This window comes from Erythranthe guttata, chromosome 7, assembly GCF_056151865.1.
Source record: "Erythranthe guttata isolate IM_541 chromosome 7, IM_541, whole genome shotgun sequence".
In the NCBI taxonomy this organism is placed as follows: Eukaryota; Viridiplantae; Streptophyta; class Magnoliopsida; order Lamiales; family Phrymaceae; genus Erythranthe; species Erythranthe guttata.
Genome location: NC_142539.1, coordinates 4,051,699 through 4,069,685, shown reverse-complemented (window position 1 = coordinate 4,069,685; position 17,987 = coordinate 4,051,699). Strand labels below are relative to the sequence as shown.

Below are 17,987 nucleotides of genomic sequence, written 5' to 3'. Positions count from 1 at the left end.
TCTCATAACCATTATTTTGCCATGCAGTTAATTATGTTGTTAGAACCGGACCAAATCGGTCGGTCGAACCGGTTCGACCGTGACCCGGCAATAAAGCGGTCGGGTCTGACATCTAAAACTGGAAAAAATTCGAAAATCGGGGTTTAATGACCAAAATTCGGTTCGACTGGGTAAAACCCGAGAACCAACGAGTCAGTCAAAGAACCCGGTTTTCGGCCAAAACGTCTCGAATCACCGCTGAGTTGGTCATTTGCGTTTAGATTTGAGCGAACCTTCACAAACTTAGTAGTGGGTGGTCGGATATGATCATGGATGATCGAATAGGGCTAGCTGTTCTTCCCACTCCTACTGATCCAACCTCTTTTCCGGATCCAAAATTGTAGGTCCGCACCGACTTCAATATCTCAATGAATATTCACTGGATGCATAATTCCTTTTGGTAGATTGTAGATCCATGAGTAGTGAAGCTGTTGTCCAAATTTCACGTCTATCCGATCACTGGTTGATTTATGGCGAATTTTCTCGTTGGAATGCGCAGAAATTCCGAGAGCAGTTTTTAAGAATTGCCTTCTCGCCTCACCGGCTTGTGGCGGCGCGTGGGGAAGACCCTGGTGGCGGCATTGGCGGCATAATAATCTTCCTCCTCTTAGGTTTCACCTCGTATATTCAATCCACTATCCACGCAGCACTAGATACGTGATAGGCTAAGTACAACGAAGAAGAACGAAGGGAAAGGGAAGATGCCGATGCGGCGGCACGACGGCTGGTGGCGGAGGTAGGGTTTCGGTGATAGGCTAAGTACAACGAAGAAGAACTAAGGGAAAGGGAAGATGCCGATGCGGCGGCACGACGGCTGGTGGCGGAGGTAGGGTTTCGGCTGCAAGGTGGACGACCGATGGAGGGAGAGAGGCTAGGGTTTTAAGCTTGTGTTGTGTGTGTTTTTGTGTTGTGTTTCACAAGACATATAAATCTTATTTATATCCTCCTTGTGAAAACCCTAACAGGCCTTAAGTTGGGATAGGCCCAACAGCTTATGTCCACTCTCTTTCTCGGCTCATTTCTAACAAACGAATGCTCACAAAGATATAAAAATTATATTTTGACAACGAGCACAAATTCTCGTCGATATGAGTACCACTTTGCAATTTACCAATTTCCGAAATTGGAAACCCTAATTTAGAACTTGCCAAATCGGGAAACTTCCCAAAATAGAAAGTTCACTAAATTTTCGTTGGATTCTTTTCCTCTACTTATACTCATCCGTAATTAACAATTACGAATGTTGGACTCAATCACATTAACTTCCAATTACACTATGATTAACTAATTAATCTTAGCTCATTGCATTAAGGATCTCAAGTACACGAACAGTGTGACACTCGATGGTTTAGATGTAAGCTAGCTGTGGGCCCACAACACATTGTGGTTTAAACTCGTCCCTAGAGTTATAATTAAGTTGAAGCTAGTTTCAACTTAACTATCCAACGAATCAAGATTGGCGTCTAGCAACTACGCGTCATGATTCCCTAGATACAAATGAAGTGCCTGCAAGAACCGTGTGATATAGTTAACGTACAGTACAATCCCTTCGATACATATATCCCTATTGAACTAGAGACATTGGTTCACCGAGACCTCTTTATGAGGTCAATAACTGCGTGGACGTTCTTGATTATATAATTCGTTCGTGTTTGGCTTAGAGAAACACATTTCTCTATAATTACGACACTTTCAGCTGTGGCCACAGACTTCATGGATTATAAATCGCAAGAACACACAGGATATCCATGACTATTCAAGCGATTGAATCTCCTACTACAATGCACATACCTCCCACTAGATTTCAGATTGCACGAACACTGGCCCTTGGGGCGGTCCTCGGTGGAACTCAGGGACATGTCACGATACTATATCATAGAAACCTCTACTCGATTATTGGGAACCACTTAGAGATCTGTAGATTGAGGGAGTTCAGTGAACTTATCATCTTATGAGCACCCACTTATGTATCCCGATGTCACAACCACGTTGACTGATGAGACGCAGTACACATACACTAAGTGCTAGTCTCGAATGGGAAAGACCGATATCCTCATTAGTGGCGTGACCCGTTGACTAGGAACGATGTTTAACAGTTACTATACTTAAATAAATAATCTCACGATTCCACTAGATCTATTTACAGTAATTAAGTAACTGTAAGGACTACTTCTATGCTTATGCAAGGGACAAAGATATAGAATGCTAAAGATTTTTTTTATCATTAATACGAAATAGATTATTTTCGAGTAGCGTGAGAAAACACAACAATTAGTTGGCTCTTCGATCACCTACTATAACATAAACAAATCAATTAATCTTTACTCATATTAATCAAGGTTCACGTAGTATCACTTACTTTGGGTGTATTAAACATAAACGAGTGGGTAGGTAGTTGTGTGCGGTCAAGTGATCTAGGTCAGGTTGTAGTCACTCAGCGAGTTAAGAAACACTAAGAGCATGCGAACTAAGTTGGGAATTGCTCGGGCTAAGACTCATTCCACGCTCAAGTCAGATTGCCTCCGCAAAACGAAGCATTGACCCCACGAATTCTAGAGAACTCAGATGAATAATAAAAGCGCACATTTGACAATTAGTCCGGGGACTATTCGTACTTACATTAGTTGTGAAATCTAAATTAGATTACAACTCTAATCCTATTTAACGTGTAGTTCTAATTAAGCTTGAAGCTTGTAAGGGGTCCGAACCCGGTTCTTTTGACACCATACCTGGTGATGAACACAAAGTGGGTATTCTGCTGACATGTGTACTTTTTAATTATTTATTATATATTACCCCACTTGGGTTAACCCGTAAGAGTGTTAGAAAAATAAAAAAATAAACATGTCAGCAGGAGACCTACCCGAAATTTACGGCCGGGCGTAGGGTAGAAGGAGCCGTCCGAACCCTTGTCTTGACGGGCCTTGCTATTATTATAGTTTCCTTATTATTGGGCCTCATTCTTGGGCTTTCTTGATTCGGGCCTAACATAAAAAGTAATTAATGGATCAATTGTAGGCCCAATTAACACTATCAAAGCTATATATTAAATGACATTTTCTCTCAATGAGTACATATTAGTGATAACTGTTAATAAGTAACAAAATACGGGAAACTATGGCAATGGTTGGAAGTGTTTTGAAACTTATTTTGATGTCATTTTCAAGAAATATATTTTGGGGGAAGAATTTGAGAATGAAAGTAATGTTTGTTTGTATTTTGGAAGGAGACAAAATACACTGTAGCAGTCACATCATGTTTAAAAGTGTTTAGAAAAAAGTATTTTAGAAGAAAAAAATTGAAAGATGGAGTGATATTTATTTGTTTTTTAGAGAAGATAATTTTTTACTGTAGTGGTCAAATCATTTTACTGTAGCAGTCACATCATGTCTGAAGGAGAAATAAACTTTTGAGATTGTTTTGAGAAAATTATTTGAGAAGTGTAATAAATATAATTTTGTTTTGGGAATCAATAAAAACAAAATCAAAACACTACCGAACATTGCTCATGTATTGCTAAGAATACTTAAAAGGAAATGGTTAAAAAGAAACATAAAGAATTATTCCATCCCTTCCACAATATCTGTCTCTTTTTTGAGAGTTTCTTTTGTTCAATATTATTTGTCACTTTACAATTATTCCAATGTTGTATTAATTACATATTTTTCAATTATACAATTTTTAATTCTCTAACATTTTTTATTTATTAATTAGTAAACAAGTGTATTTTGATTCATCACTATCTATTTTTCTAAAATCAAAATATATTTATTGAAATTTTTAAAACTTGTGCCAATGGAGTATAATATAGAACAATTTCTTTCTTCAAACAAATGATAGTAATTAGGGTAAATTACGATCACCCCCGAGGTATGGTGAATTTATGAAAAAATCTCTCTTGTTTGGATAATTATATCTACCCCATCAACTATGAGTTTTTCTTACACCTCCAATTCAACATAATCATCTAGATTTCGTGAAATGTGTTCTAGTTTGTCTTTGTTTTGTGTAAAAATCAGTTTCTGATGCACCACAATATGAATTATACAAGCCAAAAAACACATATTATGATCATCTTACTTCAAAATGTGGAATTCGAATAGGATAAAACGGGTACACAATTGATAATATTCCATATAATCTAGAAGATTCCACTAAATTTGAAACCGCAATAGTGGACGTCTAAAAATATTCATAGTTGAGAGTGATTTTAATTATCAAAACATGAATGATTTTTTTCGTAATTTGACCGTACCTCATGGGAGGTTATAATTTACCATAGTAACTAATGTGAAATCGAACAAATAACTCAAGGAAAATTTCATAAATTAGTGAATTGAATTAACGTTGGAATTAGCAAAAGATAAGTCACTGTAATATCTCCATAGCAAGGTAGCTAAGCTAGCTTATCTGATTTAATTTGTGACATAAAAAGCATCAATAATTCGAATCCTTTAAACACTAACAACTCTCTCTCTCTCTCTAACTCTCTCTCTCTCTAAAAGAAGAAAACAGTAACATACAATTCTCAAATCACATCAAATAATAATCTCTTTCTCTCTTTTGTCAACAACACCTTTACACGACAAATACAAAAATCCATAGCCCTACTCAAATAAATAAATAATCAAATAAAATAAATAAAATAAATCAAAAAAAAAAATAAATGTGCATGAAGACAACAATAATAGACAATTGACCTCTCAACTTTTGCCATCTCTGAATCACTGCCTCACTGATTCTTGAAAAATAGCCAATTCATTCTTTGCAGCCTTTTACATCACATGAATTTCACCAAAATATTACAACCCTCCTTCTTTCACATCAAATGTTACATATTTATGCCACGTCACCTTTTTTACCGTTGAGTTATTATTTATTTAAAAAAAAAAACAAAGAAAGAAAGAAAGAAACCACTGGTTATCAATTAGTGCTTATTCAATTTTATTTTTTTAAATTAAGTTAGCAATGTTTCTCCAAAATAAAGAATTAATAGTACAATTCTAAAAACATTGCCTTCATTGCATTTATTGTGATAGTTATTTATGAAATTTAAATTTAAAAAAAAAATGTAGAAGGGTGATCTGATGATTTGGTCCTGTAGTTAGATATTGACGGGGCGAAATTGATAATTTTGATCGTCGTCGTCGAAAACAAACGAATCCATCCAAAAATTGCCAGTACATCTTTAATTTGCGGATTTTCCACAAAAATAATTAACCCTATGCGAATGCCTAATTAGGTGGTGTTTGCAAATGATTATTTAAAAGTAGAAGTTAATGATTGTAAGTTAAGTCAGTTTTAAGTGTTATTTCTAAAAGTTGGGGGTGTTTGCAAATATTTCAGAAAATGAACTTAAATAGAAAAAACAGGGTTATGGATGCTTTTAAAAAAAATAGCTTAAAGCAGATTATTTTAAGAGAAGCAAAATTAAAAGTTGATTTTGCAAACACCTGAAAACAGATTATGAGCAAAAAAACGTTCATAATCACTTACAAAAAGCGTTTGTAATAAAAATAAATCAACGCAAAAGGACAATTTTCGTCGAGGGAACCCTTTCTCGTGTAATTTCCGGTTTCCGATGGAAACATAACCAAACAATACGAGCAACAAATTAATTAGAAAAAAAAAAAAGAAAACAAAAAAGAGATGATTGTGTAAGTTGTAACCCTAATTAAATTCTAACATGCCAAAAAAGAAAAAAAAAACAAATAATCAATGTACTTACAAAAATAAATAATAAATAAATAAAGAAAATTGCAATTAATTAATTAATTAATTTCCCCTATGAAATATAGCCGAGCCCCATATACTTACAGAACACCAAAAAAAAACTGCATCTAACATACATACATTATACATACATCAGTTGGATTCTGGATTCGGACCACTCGGGACTTCATGAAAATCACCACGAAACTGTCTGTCGTCCGACAACCTCGTACCACCACCGCCGCCGCCGCCAGGAGATGCCCTTCTGGTGGTACGAGGTTTCTTCTTCTTGAACCTGGTTTCATTTTGGTGATGAAGCACCATCATTTGTCTCGTACGAGAATAATTGTAATGAGCAAGTAAAAAATTTCTTCTCCCTTTTGATTGATCTGAAATCACCTCATGAAAAAAACATGGGAAAACGATGAAGAGTAGTAGGAAGATATTAATGGAAAGAGAAGAGCAATGTTTTGCTGCCATGAAAATGTAGAGAGAGAGAGAGAAAGAAAGATGATTGTACTCCACCAAAAATCAATATATCCATGAACCAACAGGTGGGCCCCCACCCCCAACTCTGAACAGTATTGAAATTCAAAGTATATATATATATATATATATATATATATATATATATATATATATATATATATATATATATATATATATATATATATATATATATATTTTAAATTATTTTGTAGAGAGGAAATTAAAGAAAAAATGGGATTTTTTTTGAACTATGTATGGTGTGGAATGGGTTGCATAGATTTTCTTGGCGAGATATATAAATATAATATTGGGTAAATTACGGTCACCCCTTTGGGTAATGTCACATTATCAAAAACTTCGTTTTGTTCGAATAATTACAATCACCCTTTTTAACTGTGAGTTTTCTGTACATTCATTTTTGCGGTGTCAAATTTAGTGGAATCTTTTTGGATTATGTGGATTTTCCAATTTGTACCCGTTTGATCTCATTCGAGCTTCATATTTTGAAATAAGATGATCATAAGATGTGTCCCTTCTTGGCTTGTAAATATCAGATTGTGATGCATCAAAAACTGCATTTTTGTACAAAACGAGTACAAACTAGAGAACATTTCACGGAAGTTATAATATTCTATATATTGAATTTGACATTATATGGGTAGACGTGTATGAAGATTTCATAGTTCAAAAGAGTGGTTGTAATCACCCAAACAAGTTAGAAAAATGTCGAGTCCTAAAATTTAGCTCGCAAAATTTAGACACAGGAGTTAGAAATTTGAATAAACATGAAATATTTATCTTGTGAAATGAGAGTGCGAGCACACTCTTATATATTTTGTAGGTCAAATTACGCCCACCCCTGAGGGTATAGCTAAATTATGAAGAAAAAAAAAACCTCTTGTTTGGATAATTACAGCCACCCCTCTCCTTTTAAATATTTTTATATAAAATTTATGTAACTAGGTTATTTACCGAACCAAATCGTATATTCAGTTCGGTAAACAGTATGAAATGTTGGCGTACCAAAATTTTCGGTTTTACCGATGTAATATCTCTAAATTTACCTATAGAGGGGTATTTATGTAAAATAATACATAGTTAAAGGAGGTGGCTGTAATTACCCAAACAAAACAGGGGTTTTCGTAATTTGACTATGCCCAATACCCATAATTTGCCCTATTTTGTACTATATACTCCAACCAAAAAGTGATTCTCTCTTTGATTAATTATCAATCAAATTCAATCTCACTTATCAATAGTTTATCCACTAAAGTGAAAGACCCTACATGTGACAAGCAATAATTAATCATGCGTTGTGATGGCACTTTTGTCTTGATGAAATGGTGAAGATCTACATCCTCAATAATCCTTTCTAAATACGTCTCATTTAATCGTCGTAAATATAACCCAACACTAGAATTTAAGGGCGCTAACTAGCGATTGATACTATTAAAAAAGAGAAAGACAAAGACGTTTCGAAAAAAATAGTTAGGTATTATTGTGATTGTGCGTGTATTCAAAATGTAATCCTACTCGTCTGTTTACATTTGTACATATAGATGACCTAAGGATGATATCTCCTGTCTTTAGGTCTCGTGATTTGTCCATGATTTATGCTAGATATTTATCTGTCGAGCATGATTTACAAATTTTCTTATCTATTTTATAATTTTTTTTTTCTATATATTCTATGATTTTCCAGTGTCTATCAATTAGCTTGCCACCTACCACACTTTTATCATTTACGCATTTTGAGACATGAAGGCAGACTCCATGGTAGCGCGCTTCCAAGCATGATAACCAGCGACGAACTTCTTTCATACAAGCTCCCTATCGTAAAATTTGTTACTAGCTAGTTCAGTATTAAAGAGCTTCCTATTGGCGAGTTGCAGGTCTGCCTCAACCTTTTGGTACTTTATTGGGCCTCTAACTCGATGCATCTATCATGGCCTACATACTACATAACAGGTCTTCCTCCTCATACTTAGGGCCATTTTTGGGAATTCCGCTCATGCTTGCCGAACTAACCCCATAAAGATGCAAGAGAATCCATTATTTACAATGTGTTATGTTGAAGTGGGTTTCTCTTGACCTCATTTTTACATAAACATTTGTATTTATTCAAGAATTTACATGTATAAATTTTAAATTAACAATAGTTTTATTAAAGGAAAAATTGACTAAATATACCTAATTTCTAATTTTTTTTAGTCATAACTCATAAGTAAAGCATTAAATTTTTAATAGCTCAAAATCCTCATTTTTTTTAATTTATTTATTTAATACATTTTTAAACTCTCCTTCCAATAATATTTGTCGTTTTGAACACCTTTTTTGTTCAAATTACTTGTCACTAAAGAATCTCAATTAGGCATTTCTTATACTTTTCTCAATTATACCTGATATGCCTAATTGGGCCAACCCATGGGCCTACAATTTCTTTACCTACTAGGCTACGAGCCCAATATCGAAGACTAATATCATCGAGGCCCAAACACCTTCAAGTAAGGCTTGGGCCCAACAAAGCAAACCAAACCCAATAAACGACATATAAATAGAGGTTTTACTCATTTTATTAAGGTACGTCCTATGAACTGAGCAATACTATTAACTGTATTCTCTGGACTATTTCCACTATCAGCACGTCTGACTTGAGCGTCGGAGGGGTTTCCGCCGGATCAACCTCCGGCCTAGTTCACGTGTTCTATGATCGCAGGTACCTCAGGATCATCAAGTTGTCAAGCTACTGATCAGCTTTGCTCTCCCAGTTCATTTTCTACACTACCCCAGGTGATCTAACTAACTAGCATCATCATTTTGGCGCCGTCTGTGGGAACGATGCAAACCAGATCACGTAGCCAACAAGATCCTCCTGAGGCGTCAGCTCGGAGAAAAAATGACACAACTAATGACCTCCCACCTCGTGGAGGCTCTGGCTTGCCACCTCCTCCACGTCCCATGGATCCGCCTCGCGAGGTTCAGGTGATCCCCCCTCGGGACCCACCACTCGTCGATCCACCACTCCCTGCCCCTCGAATGGTTCAAATAACCGAGGATGCGTTCCAACGCATGATAGCAGAAGCTTCAACTCGCGCTGCCACAGAGGCCGTGACCCAATATATCGCCACGATGGGAGCAAATGCTCCCAACGCGATACCAACACCTGCTCCACATGTGGAGCCACCTATGGCACCACCGCCATCGACTCCCTGGGGGCTTACATCTGCCCCCAAAATATTTCACTCGCCAAGGGTTATCGACTCCCTGGGGGCTTACATCTGCCCCCAAAATATTTCGTTCGCCAACGGTTATCGACTCCCTGGGGGCTTACATCTGCCCCCAAAATATCTCGCTCGCCAAGGGTTATCGACTCCCTGGTGGTATACAATGACCCCAAAACATTTCGCTCGCCAAGGGTTATCGACTCCCTGGGGGCTTACATCTGCCCCCAAAATATTTCGTTCGCCAAGGGTTATCGACTCCCTGGGGGTTTATAGTGCCCCCAAAATATTTTGTTCGCCATTGGTCATCGACTCTCAGGGGGCCTACTTCCGCCCCCTCGAACGGTTCAGATAACGAAGAGGACCTTCAGCGTATGATCGCCGAAACTTCAACAATATCAACTTCTACTTGCTCCTCTAACGGTTCAGATAACCGATAAGGACCTCCAGCATACGACAGCGAAAACTTCAACTCGTGTTGTCACTGAAGCAAACGACACAACCGTGTGCATCCACCTCAGACCATAGGTCTCGAGCGCCTCATCCTACAGTGGGTAGTTAACCCATCCCAAGGTTGGGCATCACCCTTACCTTTCAACCCCAAGTGGGTTCACATCACATCTCAAGAGACGAGTATAATCTCCCTACTCAAAAAATATAACATCCCAAGGGGTGAACATCAACCACCAAAGTAAAAAATAAAAGGGGGGTAAAATCGCGCACGCGAGACCCAAGAACAAGAAGAAGATGAAGAAAAAAAAAATCAAAGAAGAAGAAAAAAGAAGAAGATGGGAAGAAAGAAAAATAAGAAAGAAGAAGAAAAAAGAAGAAGATGAAGAAAAAAAAATCAAAGAAGAAGAAAAAAGAAGAAGATGAGAAGAAAGAAAAATAAAAAAGAAGAAGAAAAAAGAAGAAGATGAGAAGAAAGAAAAATAAGAAAGAAAAAGAAAAAAGAAAAAGATGAGAAGAAAGAAAAATAAGAAAGAAGAAGAAAAAAAAAGAAGATGAAGAAAAAAAAAATCAAAGAAGAAGAAAAAAGAAGAAGATGAGAAGAAAGAAAAATAAGGAAGAAGAAGAAAAAAGAAGAAGATGAGAAGAAAGAAAAATTAGAAAGAAAAAGAAAAAAGAAGAAGATGAAGAAAAAAGAAAAAAAAATCAAAGAAGAAGAAGAAAAAAGAAGATAAAAAAGAAGAAGAAGTAAGCCAAGCCAAGCCATCACCCAAGCCCCTCGGGGCGCGCGCGCGTCAGGAAAAAAAAAAAAAAACAGAATTGGCGCGCGTGAACAGCACGCGCGCGTGGAGAACACGCGCCTGACGCGCGCGCGTGCTGTGCACGCGCGCGTCAGCAAAAAAAACAAAAAAAAGAATTGGCGCGCGTGCACAGCACGCGCGCATGGAGTACACGCAGCGGACAGAAAAAAAAAAAAATTAATTGGAGCGCGCGCGCTTTCCCAAGCACCCTTGGACTGCGCGCTCCCATTAAATCGCGCGACACTTTCACCGCCCTCCACCAAATTGCGCGTAGATTTACTCGCTTCACCAAATCGCACGAGAATTTCAACTCGCTCCACCAAATTGCGCGAGCTCTTTAACGCACCTACCAAATTGCGTTCGCTATCAAATGAAAAAAAAATATATATATTTCTCCACGCCATGCCAACGATTAACGCAAGACTACAGCACCAATCTACTCTCCATACGATCCGGTACCCCTTTCGACTTCGCTCCCACATCGTCTCGAGAGTGGGGGGCTTGCGAGACAACTCCCACGAGGAGCCAACTCGCTCAGTACTACCACCCGCAGCGAGATAACTCCCACGAGGAGCCGCCACAGCGAGACAACTCCCACGAGGAGACCACTCGCTCCTTCCTACAACCCGCAGCGAGAGAACTCCCACGAGGAGACCACTCGCTCCGTCCTACAACCCGCAGCGAGACAACTCCCACGAGGAGCCAACTCCCTCGGGTCTACGAAACCATAGCGAGATAATTCCCACGAGGAGACTACTTGCTCCGTCCTATAACCCGTTGCGAGGTAACTCCCACGAGGAGCCAACTCCCTCGGGTCTCATAACCACAGCGAGATAACTCCCACGAGGAGACCACTCGCTCCGTCCCACAATTCGCAGCGAGACAACTCTCACGAGGAGCCAACTCGCTCGATACTACGAACCCGCAACGAGATAACTCCCACGAGGAGCCAACTCGCTCGGTACTATGAACCCGCAGCGAGACAACTCCCACGAGGAGCCAACTCGCTCGGTGCTACGAACCCGCAGCGAGATAACTCCCACGAGGAGCCAACTCGCTCGGCACTACGAACCCGCAGCGACACAACTCCCACGAGGAGCCAACTCGCTCGATACTACAACCCGCAGCGAGACAACTCCCACGAGGAGCCAACTCGCTCGACACTACAAATTCGTTGCAAGACAACTCTCACGTGCAACCACCTCGCTCGATAATATTACTCACCGCGAGACAACTCCCATGAGGAGACAACTCGCCCGAAATTCACCATATAATCGCAAGCTCAAGTTAGCACGATTACAACCCTAGAAGCACTTAGAGATATTATGAGAATCTATATAGCTTGGCCAGCTTGATTACTCAAATTTATCTACTTGTTTTCGATGGGTCATTCATTAAAACGTGGCCACGGTCCAAACATACTTAAGACCCACGAGGTCTAACAAGGGGCAACCCCCATATAAAAAAAAATCTTGAGAGTCTGATCCCATCCTCAAGTACATCATGCACAAGGCTATATGTAAACACATATAAGCAACGCGTCAAAACATTGACAATGTCGAAAAATAACAACTCGAGGAGAATACTAGCTCCGTGCTACTACATTATCGTGAGACAACTTCCACGATGACATAACTCGATCAACTCTATTACCCATGAGACAACTCCCACGAGGAGATTACTTGATCCGTGCTACTACATTATCGCGAGACAACTCTCACGAGGAGATAACTTGATCAACATTATTACCCCACGACGAGACAACTCTCACGAGGAGATAATTCGCTACTACATCGTCGCGGGACAAAACCGACGACTCAATTAACTCACATCGCGACAACTTGGTCGCGCTACGCGCCAACGCGCATTCACGCCCCTCCGACACACGCTCCAACGCGTTTTCGCATACCATTAGGCCATACGACAACGATCGACTTCTACAATTTTTACTCTCGACACGATCTGAGACCCATCACAACATGGCCCCCACATCGACTCGAGAGTGGGGGGCTTAATGATATGCCTAATTGGGCCAACCCAATGGGCCTACAATTTCTTTACCTACTGGGCTACGAGCCCAATATCGAAGACTAATATCACCGAGGCCCAAACACCTTCAAGTAAGGCTTGGGCCCAACAAAGCAAACCAAACCCAATAAACGACATATAAATAGAGGTTTTACTCATTTTATTAAGGTACGTCCTATGAACTGAGCAATACTATTAACTGTATTCTCTGGACTATTTCCACTATCAGCACGTCTGACTTGAGCGTCGGAGGGGTTTCCGCCGGATCAACCCCCGGCCTAGTTCACGTGTTCTATGATCGCAGGTACCTTAGGACCATCAAGTTGTCAAGCTACTGATCCGCTTTGCTCTCCCAATTCATTTTCTACACTACCCTAGGTGATCTAACTAACTAGCATCATCAATACCCTTAATGTTCTCAATTTATTTAAATAAAATTAACGGTTAAACAATTAACGAAAATGGGTATTTTAGTTATTGTATTATTTTTTTACCAGAATTCATACACATTTATTAATTTTCTTAACGTGCGTGCATTAGCCCAAACGAAAATCAAAACTATGTAAAGAAAAGATCAATATATAGACAAGTGTTCTCTCCAATCCCTTCTCCCAAAAGCATTAATATATTGACAATTGTACCCTGCATCGACTCTTTTCACGTCGGCTTTCTCTTCCTCGAAAGCTTTTAATTCTTTTGCACGATCATATTTAGTTTCTCTCCTTGCCTTCATTCTTGTCTATGATGGATTTTAGACTATTAGAGAAGGGGATACTTTAGTATGATTATTTTTATTTTGGGGCTTTTCAGGTAGAATTTTTTTCTTAGGGTTTTTTTGGGTGTAAAAGTTTTGAATTGGGACTTTTTGGTATTTTCCTAGAAAAATAAGTGCATGATAGAAAATATAGTTTAGGTATTTTAATAAGCTAATATTAAAATCCAATCAAACTAGTTAATCAAACTCGGGAACCAAAAACGTGGTCGTATCGACTCTTCTCCCTTCATCATCTTCTTCCTGAATCTCGATCTTCTAAACCACACACAGATCACACGCTCACAACTTCTCTCTTTCTCTCTCTAGAATGGATACGCACAGAGCTTTTTCTCTCACTCTTCTGTTCATCTTCTCCCTTCTCTCTATCCATCCCAAGGTCTGCTCTCTCTCTCTCTCTCTCTCTCTCTCTCTCTCTCTCTCACGCACCAATTGAAGCACTTACCCAATTGTTTACACACAAATTAGACGTGTAATTGTGAATATGTAGGATCTGATTGGCGATTCTGATATATGATTGTTGATTGCAAAAATTGTGACTTGATTAGGGATTTTGATTTGATTTTGTTTCAGGTGATTTTTGGGGATTCCACGGTTGTTTTCCTTGATAGCCCTACCCGCCAGTATCTTCGCCATCCATCATCTGAGGTAATTGTTCTGATTAATTAAATGTTGGCGTTATGTTATTCTTTTGGGAATTTCTGTTTTTATTTCATCCCACATACTTTAGCTGTAGCCTCTGGATTTCTTAGAAGTTTAATGAGAAATTAATTGGAAGAGAGAGAGAGAGACAGAGAGTTGTGGTGACTAGTTGAAGTTTTGAAAAAAACTTCGATAATCTACTTATTACCTTTTGACTGCATTTGATTGGCTGCTTTTTCGATGGAATTCTGCAAATAGAGCCATTGACCTGCGATAAAACCAAAGCCTTTAAGATTGATGATACGGAAGCTTTTCTCGTTTGAAGATTTACCCAAGTTTGGAGCTTTTTTCCCGTTGATATAACTTATGTGCCAATGTGTTGCCGTTCTCAAAATCTCGTTTTGTAGTTGATCATTGGGTATCCCGTTGGATTTGGATTTATGGTCTTTACCTTTTGACTTAGTGTGAGTGATTGAGCTGACAAAATTTCTAATATGGAGGTATGCTAACTTAAAGGTTCATTCTAAAGTATGGATGTGCTAGGCAATTGCATGTAACTTGTTGCATTTCATATCTTCTAGTTAGAAAGAATCTGCAACACGGTTTGTGATAACTTAAGAGATAGAACCTTAGGTTTAGAGGCTTGTTTTGTAGAAATGTGATAGAGTGAAGGAACACAAGTTTGATGAACTGCGGAATTTGTGTAGAAAATCCATAAACCATGGGAAATTATACTGCGGAATATGTATGCTATGCTATGGAGCTGAGCGCTGTGATGAGGGATTGGTTTTGATTTTGTTATGTATCTTTAAAAAAAAATCCACAGGTGCTATTTCCAGTCGATCATTACCTTAGTATGTGCTTGTGTTCAGTTGCAACTTGCAACTAAGATATGGCCTCATATGTCTGTAATATACATCACTTGAAAAGTAAAATTGATGTGTCCTCCTTAAATTTCACGCTGTTTTGCATTTCATTACATGGATTTGAATTGTTTTATTGGAAGGATGGATTGGTGATTGCATTGTTATTTATGCAGATTGGTTCACTTTCACCATCTGAAATTGGTGCTACTGCATCAGTGTTACTTGGCTCCTTACCTCCTACACTTAGTGCTGCTAGCTCAGCCAAGGTTCAATATTATAACTGTGATACTTCACCCTTTTTATTTTTTTATTTTTTTTATAATATTTATCTATATCTGTTGTAAGTTATCCACGTTTACTGACTTTTCGTTTTCCAGCTAAATGAGGTTCTTATGCCTAAACCGTTTGATAAGCCTCGTGCCGTGTTTATGCTTGAAGTTACAGGAGCTGAAGGTATGCTGCTTAAACTAAAATGCCTACAAACTGCAGTCAGTAGTTATTCTGTTTGTTGTAAAAGTAGTCACTGAATGCTGTTACGTATACAGACTCTCAACTTATCTCGGACTCAGAGAAATCTGCATTTAGTCGTGCTCTGACAATCAAGGTTGATGGTAATCAAAGAGTGGACATTCAGTGGACAGGTGACTCACCTTTGTGGATGCTAAATTATCCCTGTGTCGTGACATCATCAAATCCTTGACTAACCTATTTCGTTATGTATGCAGATGAAGATTCGTTGGTCCTGAATGAAGTGTCAAGTGATGCCGAATGTTCTGACAGTGAATTAAATGATTTTGTTCGTCATCTCTCTCTCTCTCTCTCTCCCTCTCCTTTTACTTAAGCTTTATTGATAGGATGTTTGGATTCTGTATTCAGGCATCCGAGTTGGGTGGATCATATGTTGAAGATGCATCCGGCCCTTTGAATGGAGAGTTAGTCATTCCCATGGCAAACGGTGCCTTTCTGAGACTTCATTTGTCAGAGGTTCCCAAAATACAACAGTTTGAATGTTGCATTAATTATTATATTCCTGAAAAAAGTTCTGAAAGATTTTATTTTGAATTTTACAGAGAGCCGACAGAGAGTTCACAACGGGTCTTGTATCCCTCATTAATAATATTAAAAAGGCAAAGAAGATACATGAAGTCTTGGCAATAAACGAGCACAGCCCAGCAATGCTAATCAGTGGGAGATTTGATGGAATCAAGGTAAAATTGTAGAAAAAATAACTTGCTAAATTTTAATTAATTAGTTTATTGCGGTTCTATGCTTATCAGTTTATTCGATCTTTCTCAGGCTTTAGAAGATCGTTATGGAAAAGAAGGCATCACACAAAGAGGATTAGAACTATTTGTCAATTGCATCTCACAGGCATTCGATTCCTTGCAGGCAGCATACGAAGGTTTTTTAATGCTGAACTACTTTTCTGTGAATGAGTTTAGTATATGCAAATGAAATATCACGTGTTAAGGAAACTTTTAGCAATCTGCACGAATATGGAGAATGTTTTTCCATTTGAAGATTGATATTATTCTGCTTGCATAACAAATATTATCAGTTATATTCTTGTCTTAAAAAAATTAATATTATCTGTTATATGGCAGGACAACTTGTTGGAGTCATTGCTCATGTCGGGTCAGAGTCGAAGAATGTTTTCGACATAACAGCAACTTCTCGACCGTCTGCTCGTTCGATGGCGGAAACAGAAGAAGCCTCTGCTGAATTCACCAAAATCGCAGAAATCGTGTTTGTTAGAACAGCCTTGGCTTGGATAACCGGAATCATCCTTCTAATCGCCACTTACTTGGCGGTAAAGTCTCTTTTCATAATCAATACTATCAAAGGATTTTGTTAAAATTAGCCTCGATTAGTAATTATTTTTATGCATCCTATGACACGACAAACACATTGTTCGAACATCAACTAATCGTGTCTTCTTTTTTGGATTGACTGCAGATCTACTTCCTTATGTACATGCCAATCACCAAAGACACCCTTCTATATTCTAATGTCAAGCTCGATTGAATATCCAGGGTGGCAGTTTATCCTCTTCAATCGAATACTTGAGGGCAAGGTTGCCATGAAATTTTTTCATGCAGATGAGATTAAAAATCTGTGATTGTGGATCCAGTCAATTTGCTTGTGACTTTTTCGATTTCTCGGGTTGTGATTATGTAGTTTTTACGTGCTTTTGTTTGATTATTTATTTAGTGGTAGCTCAAACTTGGAATAAAATGTATTAATCACGATTGGAGATAAACCTCGAAATCTGGAGGAGAAATTTGGAAATTTGGAAGTTGGAAATGATTGTGCTATATTGTTTGTTTTTTTTTATTACCGTGTATCGAGATGGTGAAGACAGTTGATGTGAAGTATATTTTTTGGGTTCTATTACCCTCATCCAAAATTTGTTGCCTTTCGATTTCGACATTTGAATTTGTTAGTATTACATTCTATTCTTGAGTTCGAAACATCTTGTATCGAAATATAGAGCTAAATTTGATTTGTGTGTGCTGCAGATAATGTTATTTGTCCGATTACGTTCTTTATAGGGTAGTTCAATTGAACATCTATTTGTGGATAAGTGATTCGAGCCGATTACATGATTGTTCAAGTTTTATTGATTTTTAGCAGTGTCCTAAATATTGGTGGTGGCCGATATATCGGCAGTAATATCGGTGAGGTGGTTTGAAAATTTAGTTTTTGGACGATGAGGCGGTTTGTGGCGGGTCAAAACAATATATCGGGCCAATAAATCGCAAAAATAAATCTTTTTTTTTTTTTTTTTTTTTCTCTTACCAAATTTAAACCCAATTGATTTTAACCGAAACCAAATCGAACCAAGTCACCACCCCTAGTAAGAAAGAAGAATCTGACCAAAACTTACTGACCCAAAACAAGTTGCACTTTTCCAACGCTACAGAGAGGGTGCTCGGTGGCGGCCGCAGGCGGCGGTGGGGATATAATC

General features: G+C 38.2%; 1 protein-coding gene across 1 annotated transcript; it reads left to right on the top strand.

Moving 5' to 3' along the window:
- Positions 1-13,357: 13,357 nt before the first annotated feature.
- On the top strand, positions 13,358-17,334 carry PMP (putative type 1 membrane protein). Its single transcript, XM_012989138.2, has 11 exons — positions 13,358-13,890; positions 14,085-14,159; positions 15,193-15,285; positions 15,397-15,472; positions 15,565-15,660; positions 15,745-15,815; positions 15,896-16,003; positions 16,090-16,227; positions 16,316-16,421; positions 16,624-16,829; positions 16,976-17,334. Exons 1-11 carry the CDS (start codon positions 13,822-13,824, stop codon positions 17,042-17,044), a joined length of 1,107 nt encoding a protein of 368 aa, XP_012844592.2. The 5' UTR covers positions 13,358-13,821; the 3' UTR covers positions 17,045-17,334.
- The last annotated feature ends 653 nt before the right edge of the window (positions 17,335-17,987 follow it).

What these genes read in the sequence shown, in the direction of transcription:
- PMP (XM_012989138.2), top strand. Translation starts at nt 13,822, where the DNA reads ATGGATACGCACAGAGCTTTTTCTCTCACTCTTCTGTTCATCTTCTCC. An exon ending in ACAGTGAATTAAATGATTTT is followed by an intron (nt 15,816 to 15,895) that starts GTTCGTCATCTC and finishes TTCTGTATTCAG; the next exon opens with GCATCCGAGTTGGGTGGATC. An exon ending in CTTGCAGGCAGCATACGAAG is followed by an intron (nt 16,422 to 16,623) that starts GTTTTTTAATGC and finishes GTTATATGGCAG; the next exon opens with GACAACTTGTTGGAGTCATT.